This window comes from Mixophyes fleayi, chromosome 1 (assembly GCF_038048845.1).
Source record: "Mixophyes fleayi isolate aMixFle1 chromosome 1, aMixFle1.hap1, whole genome shotgun sequence".
Classification (NCBI taxonomy): Eukaryota; Metazoa; Chordata; class Amphibia; order Anura; family Limnodynastidae; genus Mixophyes; species Mixophyes fleayi.
Genome location: NC_134402.1, coordinates 316,485,720 through 316,497,843, shown reverse-complemented (window position 1 = coordinate 316,497,843; position 12,124 = coordinate 316,485,720). Strand labels below are relative to the sequence as shown.

Below are 12,124 nucleotides of genomic sequence, written 5' to 3'. Positions count from 1 at the left end.
TTATTTTTATATTCTAATTGTTCAGTCTATGTAGACTGCTTTTTTTCTATTCAACTACAAGTGGAGGGCGGGGGGGGGATCATAGACAGCCACCAAACTACCTTGGTCTATTTTTTTTTTATATGGTTCAGTCTATGCAGGCTGCTTTTTTTCTATTCAACTACAAGTGGAGGGCGGGGGGGTCATAGACAGCCACCAAACTACCTTGGTCTATTTTTTTTTCTATGGTTCAGTCTATGCAGGCTGCTTTTTTTCTATTCAACTACAAGTGGAGGGCGGGGGGGTTATAGACAGCCACCAAACTACCTTGGTCCATTTATAATTTATATGGTTCAGTCTATGCAGGCTGCTTTTTTTCTATTCAACTACAAGTGGAGGGCGGGGGGGGGGGTCAGAGACAGCCACCAAACTACCTTGGTCCATTTATTTTTTATATGGTTCAGTCTATGCAGGCTGCTTTTTTTCTATTCAACTACAAGTGGAGGGCGGGGCGGGGGGGTCATAGACAGCCACCAAACTACCTTGGTCCATTTATTTTTTTATATTGTTCAGTCATTGCAGGCTGAAACCAAACTGCCTTTGTCCATTTCAATTTTTATTGTACAGTCTATAATGGCTGAATTTTTTTGTATTTTCTACAAGTGGAGGGGGGCCTAAATAGACAGAAACCAAACTGCCTTTGTCCATTTATTTATATATTTAACTATAAGAGTAGGGTGTAATATACACCCAAAGACAATGGCTGCATTGCCAATAGGCGAAGATGAAGAAGAAGACAACCAGGTTTGTGTGCAGAATTAAGGATGGCCTACTAGGGATTAAACTCTTTTCTTCCTAATTTATTAGCTTTAGAATTACCTTCCTTATCCAAGAAACTGGTGGAGCACTAAATTTGGTTATTTTATGCCCAAAAACATTGATTTTTAAACAAAATAGCAAAACCAAACCAAACAAAACCAAAACACGCAATGCTGGTTTGGCAAACCAAAACCAAAACACAACGGTAATCCAGATCCAAAACAAAAACCAAAACACGGGGGTCATTGAGCATCTCTAGTACTAATGCTGAATGCTTGATAGATCAATACAAGACATGGTTCCTATGTTCTGTCAGTAAATAATGTTATTTTGTTACATAAATGTGTGTAGATTTTCTTTTTATTTGTAAATGACCTTCCAACAGGACCGGACTGGCTATCTGGCACTTCTGGCAAATGCCAGAAGGGCCGATGGCCAGATGGGCCGGTCCGCATGCCCGGCGAGCAGCAGCAATCTGCGCGCTGCTCGGCGGAGGGAGAATCAGTGACTGCCGCCTACATTAGCAATCACATGGGATGGCACTTGTCACGTGGTGCCGTCCCATGTGATTGTGTGGCTAATAGTGTGGCTGTGTGGCAAATAGTGTGTCTGTTTGGCAAATAGTGTGTCTGTGTGGCCCCATGTTGCTATAGTGTGCGTTTGGCGTTTGTTCATATAGTGTGTGTTTGTGCGTGTGTGCAGTATTTTAAATATAGCGTGTGCATGCAGTATTTTAATATAATATATGAGGGAAGGGGGGATCTTAATATAGTGTGGGAGGTAGGCTATTTAATAGTGGAGTGTAGGTGGGGGCTAATTATTAAAGGTGAGGTGCAGGAACCTTTAATTTAATGTGGGGGTGGTTTAGGGCTATCAATTGAATATGGGGCTGATTTTGGGTAGGAGGGCTATTTATTAAATGTGAATATGAATTATTTATTGTCAGGGATGGTTGTGGAAAATAGCTATATTTATTAAACTTTAATGCTATTTAATTTATTGCTAGAACTGGTTGGAGGGAGGGAAATTTGTTTTGAGTAAATGGGTATACTGTTAATTTAATGTTGGGGCTGGTTGGAGGGAAATAGGTCTACTTAATAAATGTGAATATTATTATTGTGGGCACTGGAGGGAGATCTAATTATAAAGTGTGAGTGCTATTGTTTTAACACTGGGGCTGATTGGAGTATTCTAAATCTCATGTACCCATTTTTGTTTTTCAAAATAGGGCATCCAATATTCCAGGATCAAGACAAGAATGAACTGAGCTAAAGAAACCAGCTGCTACAAGTGGTGAAAGTGACAAAGACAGGTAGGAGAGATCAGGGCAGTCTGCCAACTGTCTTGAATCTGGTGGGACAGTCCTGAATTTGGGTGACTTTCTCCCTTAGTCAGGATTTGGTCCGACTGCAAGGACAGTTGGGAGGTATGTCCCGCTTCACAACATATTGCTTGTGAAGGCAAAGCTGTGTGCTTCTAACAGTAGTGCCTGTGTATTTGTCTAAAATGATAACCATGTTACATAATAGGGGCCCTGATTTCATAAATACCCTGAGCCTTAATCCAGCTCTGGTTAGGGAAAGGGAACTGATGGCTGCTCCCAGTTCCTGGGCAGGACACAGACTGCAGAGCAAGCAGAGGTGCTCTAAGTACCACAAGATTTGGTAATCTCGTGAGACAGAGAGCTTCCCTGCTCACTCTACAGGAAGTTCCCACTTTTATGTATGTCAGCAACACCAGAAGAATATATAAGTACAGTGGGCTGGGTGTATCATAATGTGCCTGGGGGGATGGCATGATGTGGATGGGAGAGCATGATAAATTTAATCTATTATTATAACGTATGTATCAATGCCCCATGTTGGCCACACCCACAACACAATGAGGTCACACCCTGTTCGGTGCCACCGCGTTTCTTTCCTGTTGGAACGAAGGTGGGCCTGTGTACTTTAAATGCCAGGGCTGATTTTTAGTCCCAGTCCGGCCCTGCCTTCCAATATGAAAATGGGTGAAGTAATTATACCTATAGGAATCCTATGTTTCCTTGTACATGTTTTGCTCTCTTCCTCCTCACTCCTTGCACCCTACAGATGTAGCAAGTACTAAACTAGGATTGAATGAGCGGTAGTTAAATCACGTCACACTGTTAACTTGTTACAATTTATTTTGCATATGCGTAGTGTAATGTATCAATATAACAAACCATTAACTGCTTGCTTTGCCTTGCCATGACTGGCTGCTTAGTGGACTTTTGCTGCAAATTTTAAAATTATGTACTAGATAGATTTTAATACTTCAGTATGCCCATAAGCTGAACTAAAAAACATTGTTGTGCCATTAATTAATAGTGACTGGAGATGCTTTCAATCTTTTCAAACATGTGTGGTTAATTATGTTTGTCTGTTCAAGCATCAGTGTTCAAATTGAGTATGATAGAAGCAATACAGTATATTATATAATGGTACTTGAGCACAGTGTGTTCATGTAGTAATTTTCTAACAATGGGACACAATAGAATACACTGTGCCCGGGGCTTTAGCTGAAACAAACATTTGCCACTACATACAAAGCAACAGCCCATACCACTCCATTGTTAGTACCTGAAAGACAAACACAGCAGCATTTTAATGCCCTGTAGTGTTTTTGCCCCTTCTCCTACTTGTGTGGAAGAGGAATGTTCTGGTATTTATACCTTTCTTCTGTGCTGCCTAAAATATTGGAGTTTACAGTCTAAATTCTCTAGCACATAGCCATACACACAGTAGGGTCTATTTTTGTCAGCAGTCAATCAACCTACCAGTATGTTTTTGGTCTGTGAGAGGAAAGCTATGTAAACATGGGGAAAACATACAACTACACACCGATAGCGCACTGGTCAGAATTGAACCCATAGCCCCAGCACTGAGCTACCAATACATATTTTGCTACACTAATCCTTTTTAGTCTCACACCTCCCCGGAAAGTAAACTTGAAATTCAGATCTCCCCTCCTATTTGAAAGCAATTAATATTGGACAAATTAAGTAATTGACATGGAAATGTTATTGTAACAATTTATTGGTACACATTAAAAAAGTTTGTGGTACCCAACAGTGGTTTAAAGAGCAAAAAGTCCTCCTTGATGCAAGTGTTTTTGGCATATATCACAGTGGCCAGGGGGTAAATGTATCAAGGTCCGATTTTTTCAGTGATTTAAAATTGCGGCAAATTGCAAGAGATTATCGGCGATTTGAATCCCAAATTTGCTATATGTATTAAGTAGCGATTTTTAGTCTGAACTTCAAAATAGCTGTTCATCTCTCGCTATTTGCGGCGATTTCAAAAACTCCCGTGTTTAGCTGAAAATTACCATCTGAAAGACACAATTCTTTCTGATTGGCTGCAAGTTTTACATGCAAAACTGGCGATTTAAGGGATTTCACACACTGTCATGGGAAACCCCTTAGTCTATATATAGAGCTTGTGGCTGTTTATTTTATTCGCACCGGGTTGCTTGTATTAGATACAAGCAAAAAAAGCATCGTTAAGCATGTTCCGGATGGAATTCCAAATTGGGGGTCATTCTGACCCAAAGAAAAAAGCTGTGTGGATTTACAAATAGGGAGTCCTCCTAACCTGAAAAATAGAAGATATTTTCAAGCATAGACTTTTGGATATACAAATATTTTGGGGACATCTTCACAGACCTTATTTGGGAATACAAATTTATATGGACATGGTTTACAAGCATTTTTGGATTAAAAACTGCTGACAAAAGAAGACATCATATTGGTGAGTATATTGGGGTTTTATTATTTTTAATAAATAGGTGTGGTATTAAAGGGGGTGTTTTGTGTTTTTATTGGGGTTTTATTATTTTTATTAAAATGTAGTGGTTTCAATAAAGGTGTTGGGGCTTTTTTTAACATTTTTGTTGTGGAATTACTGGTCACAGCAAGGCATGGAGTGTCAGGCCATGTTGGCACTTGTGGTTCTCCAAGTGCCAGCATGACCTGACTGCCATGGGTATGCTGGTGCTTGTAGTTTATAAGCAGCAGCATGCCCAGACTGTTTAGGGCAACCCGGCCTGGCTGGGGCTTTTAGTTCCACAAACAAAAACGGCATCTATTTGTTGTTTTTACACTTTAATCGCTGTTATTACTTTACACCCAAAGCCCAGGGGTATTGGAAGAGCCCTGGTGCTTTCAGCACTGAGCTGGTTATTCCTAGAGGGAGGTGCCACACATTATTTTTGCAGACCCCACTCTCTAGGGAATTCTACCCAGCGCTGAACAGCCTGGGGTTGGTTTGTCATTATGGCAGGGGGACCTACCACCCATCCCAGCTGGTTTGCCTAGTGCTGGTTGTGTGAAAATCAGGAGGATCTCAAGCAAATGTTTTCCCGATTTTCACACAACCAGCAGTAGGCTGGCAGCATTAGGGTTAATAGTGCTTAAAGGGGGGACCCCACAAATTTTTTTTTTTACAAAAAACAATCACCTATTTTTAAACTTTTGACAGCCGCCAGGACCTGCGGCTGTATAGTCATGCAGTGTATTGTATCTGACTATTTTTATTTGAAACTCAGTTGTGTGATTTAGAGATTTTTATAGCTAGAATGGGGAACCAAATCAGGATACCGATTTGCTGCGAGTTTGAAATAAACAATTTTTACAATAACTCATCTTACATGAAATCTCAGGTTAATACATCGGCGAGTCTCAACTCGCCCGAGAACATCACAGGATTTTCAAAATCCAGCTTGATACATTTACCCCCAGGAGTTGAATGCATTGAGCCTCATCTATACTTTCATCCAACTGAATTGCAAAAGGTAGAGTTAGTTTCTTGATTTGTTCCACAAGTTGAGCCAAATCATTATATGACATATCTAAAATTCTACATCTGATGATGTCATTTGTAGGAGGTACTTGAGCAATCTGGTTCCTCTTTTCCTTTCCAAGTACAGTTTCAATTATTTGAAGTGCACAAAGCTTTACTAGAGTCCCATCAATAGTATGTGGATTTATGTTCTGAGCAATAAGACATGCCACTCTTTTTAGGTGGCTTCAAGCAGTGGTTTTTGTGTACATGTAGAAACAAAATCTAACTTGGGTAACGTACCTGATGAGTTGAATTGAGCTCTCTCCAGATCTTTCTGGGTGTACTTTAGTGAAATGCTCCTGGACTTTTGCACATAGAAAACACTGCAGCTTTTCAATTCCATCACGGCCAAGGTAGCATGTGAACCCATATTTAACATAGTTGTCACTGTACTTCCTTTTTTTGTTGACATTTTCTCATAGGGCACAGACTTGTAATATATACACTTATAGAAGCAGAGTTAATAATGGAACAACTTCCAGCATTAAAGAGGATAGACAAATTGTTAACTAAGCTAGCAATAATTAAAATTAAACAGTCTTGGAAAAATCCATTATTGCAGTCATTCAGCAAGCTAACAATAATGGTCGAGGAGTGCAAAGTTATCGTGTGACTGCTCTTTTATTGTCCTTGCGATTGTTCTATGCAGGTGTTGTGAGAGTCATTTCTGACATGGGGGTTTGGTACAGAATTAAACTAAACAGACAGTTAGTTTTCATTTTACCGAACACTTTGATAATACAGATTTTTTATTATCTGGATGCCTCCGACATTTTTTTGATCCAGATAATCAGGACTTGACTGTATCTAAACTAAATTCTAAACAAAAGCAATTACAAAAATGTTATAGGTGACAGTCACATCTCCCCACTTACCCGTTTTCACCTTCTCAGGGGAGGTACACCTCACAGGTTAAGAACCCCTGTTTTACACCATATTTGCAGAGAACAGATGAGTAAGTATTCCTTCTTTTCTTAGTACTATGCATTGTAGTTGAATTTTGGAGATTTTAATTTATAGTCTAGTTGAGCAAATTGTTTGATTGGAATTGGTTCTTTGAAGCACAGAATGCACTATTTGTGTTATTTTCTTATGTACATAAGGAAATTCTGATTGTATGGAATTGTGGGGGAAACATGTCTGAACTTTTCAATATGTTTTCACCTGGGATATATGTGGACAAACACTCTTCATTGCAAGGCAACCCACTCACTAATACCAAGTGAGCCTTCACACATTTAATTAGCAAAATTATTTTACTTAAAATAATAAACACTATGGGCCTAATGCAGTCAATATTTAATCACTCACATAAATGCTCCAGTAGAGCTTACAAGTTATATTTCCTACCACACGGACATACAGGGTTCATTTTATCTGAGGTCAAATAACCTACCAAGTATGTGTTTGAAGCGTGGAAGAAAACTGGAGCACTTGGAGAAAACTCAGGTAAACATGGGGAGAACATACAGGGCCCTGACTGGAATTGAATTCCCCTCTTTCTATTGGCATTTTACTGCCCCCATTACTGCTTTTACTAATAATTAATGTTACTTATGAGTAACAAAAAAAAATTGAAATATAACTTATCATTCTCATTATTCATTGTCTTTACATAATTTACATAATTTACCCTCTGACATCAACTATTGAAGGTTTACAAATAGCAAATATGGCATACCATAGCACCATCCATTTTGTGTGCTACACCACAAACAGTGAAGACGACAGATTTGGTCATTCTAAAAATGCTGTAAGAATTTGACAATTTAAAAAACATAATAAACTTTATACATATGGGGCTGATTCATGTTAGGACGTCTGTCCATTTGCATAACGTATCTTGTATGAACTCTCTTTGTGCTTGCTCAGAAACAGACATTACATCAATGAGCGCAATTGCACGCAATTCATATCTGAACGCAAATTACACTTATGGCTGTCTATGACTTGAGAGGTGGATTGTAGGTCATGTACAGTAAGGGCATTTCGACTTTGTTTCTCAGAAGTACGATTGTTTTCAGCCGTATCTTTTGCACCCACTACAGGTCATGTGTAAATGCCGACTGATAGTGATGACAGAACATATACTTTGATATACTATTAAAACACATTCTATGTTCAGTACACATTGAAATCATCCTTTTTTTTTTAATTAATTGGGGAAAAAATAAAAAAAAAGTTTTATGTTTGAAAATAAATCAATGAGTTAGATGCAACTCAACATTTTAAAAATAATTAGCAGCTCACACCCATGAGGTGGCTGCCCAGTCTTGTTTTTGTTTATATATTAAATGTCATCCAAATCCATCCATTGGAAGGCAGATAAAAGGCTCCCTAGGTCAAAGCTCAGGTCAGCGAGATGTCTAACCGGGACCATAACACCCCTAAAACTTGTCCAAGATCCAAATGGACCACCTCGCATTGGTTGCATCCCAATCTGTGCAGGGATGTCTGAATCTCTGTTGAATTTAACATATAAAATGTCAATCAAATCTATCCAATGGATGGTGGAGAACAGGCTCCCCGGGTCAAAGTTCTGCCCAGCGTATATTATTTGCCAATAAACAAACAAACACACACATATATATATATATATATATATATATATATATATAGTTATAGCAAAAAGCACACAGTTCAGTGTCAGTATGACCTGCAACCTAAGATTCCAAAGCAAGTTGAGGGCCAGAGATCTAGTTGCAATCTAATAAACTATTACAATGGAGGGTGTGTTTTAACAAATTATGTCACCATACACTGCTTTGAATACATGATACAAAGCAGTCATAACAATACAATATCAAAGCAATGATGAATCACGTTTGTTTCACGGATCTCCATTCTTGTCCAGGTGCAGCAGCCATTTTCATGGTCAAATAGTTCATAACATTCAATAGTAGTTCATAGGATAGTCCCAAAATAAACAATATGAATAATAACAATAATCTTGAATCCTTATGCACTAGAAAGTAAATCTTTATTCTTAATAAGGTGTACTGAAGGTATTGTATCCAACTCAACTTTGCAAGATATATGTAAAACACAAGGAATACAATAATGTAGTGCGGGATATCTTTTTGAAAAAATGGAGGTCAACGCACTGTATTTAGCACTTTGGGGTATATTTACTAAACTACGGGTTTGAAAAAGTGGAGATGTTGCCTATAGCAAGCAATAAGATTAAAGCTGTCATTTTGTAGAATGTACTAAATAAATGAGAATTAGAATCTGATTGGTTGCTAAAGGCAACATCCCCACTTTTTCAAACCTGCAGTTTAGTAAATATACCCCTTTATAGATAAAGGGGTATATTTAACTGGTATATAACTGTGACCTTTCTAATATAAACAAATTATACAATAAAATATAGGACCAACACTGGTGTGCCCACTTAGATCTATACACTTACATAAAATCTGATAGAGAAGGCATCTGCAATTATATAATTGCATGAAAGGAATTATAGGAACTGTAAATACATTTTAATTGCATATGCATTTTTCTCTTAAAAATTCATGATCGTTATTGTGCTGCCATAATGTGATTTTTAGTGTAATTTCTGCCATAGAGGATATTGTGTAATATCAGTGATGTCATAACTAAAGTTTGAAGTGTTTTATGTGATGTCACTGGTGATTATTTTATGAGTTATGTAATAAGAAAATTCTTTGGGTGGAGTTAAGGCTAAAATAGCCCATATTTGTGTGCTTTTGTTGTTTTTAATAGAACCTTGTAATGTACTTAAATTACTTTTTACTTTTTGTTTTAATACATTTTTAATGATACTGGGCCTGATTCATTAAGGATCTTAAATTAATAAGTTTCTTATTTAAGTCTCCTGTTCAAAACCATGTTACAATGCTAGGGGTGCAAATTAGTTTTCTGTTTTGCACATAAGTTAAATACTGACTGTATTTGTGTGCTACATGATAAAACAGACAGTATTTAACTTATGTACAAAACAGAAAACTAATTTGCACCCCTTGCATTGCATTGTAACATGGTTTTGTCCAGGAGACTTAAATAAGAAACTTATTAATTTAAGATCCCTAATGAAGGCCCACTGTGTTTAAATATATGTACTACTGTACAGTGCTACAGATTTGTTATTTAAAAAAATAGAGGGTCTAATTAATCAAGGAACGCAAAGGGACTTTTTTTTAAAAAAAAATAATGATCACGTAGAAATGTTATACAGAATATAATTTTAAGTACTAATTACAATCACATTATATATAGTATAACAAATCTGTAGCACTTTACTGTTCTACAGATTTAAAACACAGACGGAAAATGCACGCACGTATGCCCATATTCAAGTACAAGTGGATCTGAAGAATCATTTACATTTGAATACGGTTATTAGTAGGCTCTGGCTATACTGTACTTGTCGCATGCAGACAGACATAACAGACTGCAGGATATGCACAATCCATATGCGCAATATATCAGAACTCAAAGAAAAAAATATTAAATACATTAACACCTGTTAATATTATAATCATTAATAAAAATAGACTTTTTTAACAGGAAATATATTTATTAGGATGTTATTAATGCCTACTGTACACGATATGCATTTTTACAGTTGTTCCTGATTGCAAACACATGTTCTAGCATGTACACGCGCCTGTCATCCCAGTCAATCCACACTTACACTTACACTGTATTTCTTGCAAGTGATATGGCTAAAAAAAATGTAGCTGAGAGATACTCAGAGCTTGAATTGGACGATTGTGCGTGTGCTCGACCTTCACCAGCCCAGTCTGTACATTGCCTACTTGCATACACCACTTTCTTCCCACATTCCGTTTTTCAAATTGTAGACAGTCTGTTTCTAATTATGCACAGAGCAATTTCACGCAAAATACCTCACACGACTAGACTTACATTACTTAATGAATAAGGCCCTGAATATGTGTTATTTGAATAGGGAAATTAGATAAGCTCTATCTTTAACCATTTTTCTGATCTCTCCTTTGATTTCTTGATTCCTTAAGCTATATATAATTGGGTTCAACATAGGAGCCACTACACTGTATAAAATTGACACTGCACTGTCTCTCTGCAAAGAATATGTTGAGGAAGGTCTTATGTAAATGAAAATGGCTGTTCCATAAAACAGGGCGACAACAATGAGATGAGAGGTACATGTGGAGAAAGCTTTATGCTTTCCTTCTTTAGAAGGCAACTGGAATATGGTAGAAAGAATAAAAGTGTAGGAGATTAGGATTAAAAGAAAAGTTGTGAAGCCTACACATATGCCTCCCATGAAGAAGAGAACTAGCTCATTAACATACGTGTCAACACATGCAATTTGTAGCAGTGGTGGGATATCACAAAAGTAATGATTGAGGTCATGAGATTTGCAGAAAGGGAGACTAAAAGTAAGAGTTGTGTGCACTATGGAATTTAACAATCCATTTGTCCAGCAAATTGCCACCAGTAGATGACAAGTTGTCCTCTTCATGATAACTGTGTAGCTTAAAGGAGAGCATATGGCTATATAACGGTCATAAGCCATGACTGCTAAGAGGAAAGCTTCTGTTCCTTGCATGGAGATAAAAAGTAACATTTGCATCACACATCCTATAAAAGATATGATTTTCTTCTTCGCTAGGAAATCAGATAACATTTTTGGCACTGTCACAGAAATATAACAAATATCAAGGAATGAGAGGTTTCCTAATAAGTAGAACATTGGCGATTGAAGGTTGGAGTCCAAGTTGGTCACAAATACAATGCACGAGTTCCCCAAAAGGCTCAACAGATACATGCAAAGAAATACAGCAAATAGTCCACTTTGAGATCCAAAAATATTAGGGAATCCTAGGAAAATAAATTCAGTCCAGAGGCTGCTTATATTTCCGACTGCCATGTTTTTAGTCAATGATTAATTTTTAAATTAATTGAAGCACATTTTATGTTTTCCACAGTGTTATAAAACTGCAAGCATCCTGCTATTTTTTATTTGTAACATAAGCAATGAGAGCTAACGTAAATTTTTCTGATGGTTACAATAAGTAACAATATTTATTATGCCTCATGGCTTTTAAACCAATCCAATTAAAAAATTTAATTTATGAACATCACCAGTCCAAAAGTGCATTGCATGTTGCTGTTTCTTGTGAACACCTGTATATGTAGAGAAATTAGTTATTATTTAAACCTTTAATGATCATCTTCCTACACACAAGTGCTATTACCCGTGAGATTTAGCATTTGCTTTGGTAAAATGGTTATCTCTGTATATGTATTCCCATAGGATTTCAGAAAATGTGTTTTACGTATGTATTTATTTATCTGTTTTACACACACTCACACATATTTTTATATATATATATATATATATATATATATATATATATATATATATATATATATATATACCCCACATATACTGGAGATGTCACATAATAATAATAATAATAATAATAATAACAATAATAACTCAAAGTTTC

The 12,124-nt window shown here is 36.9% G+C and overlaps 1 protein-coding gene across 1 annotated transcript; it reads right to left on the bottom strand.

The window, feature by feature from the left end:
- Positions 1-5,515: 5,515 nt before the first annotated feature.
- On the bottom strand, positions 5,516-11,541 carry LOC142152193 (olfactory receptor 5V1-like). Its single transcript, XM_075208595.1, has 3 exons — positions 10,624-11,541; positions 5,901-5,930; positions 5,516-5,809 (listed from the first exon to the last, which is right to left on the bottom strand). The coding sequence occupies exons 1-3, from the start codon at positions 11,539-11,541 to the stop codon at positions 5,516-5,518; spliced, it is 1,242 nt and encodes a 413-aa protein (XP_075064696.1).
- Between the last annotated feature and the right edge of the window lie 583 nt (positions 11,542-12,124).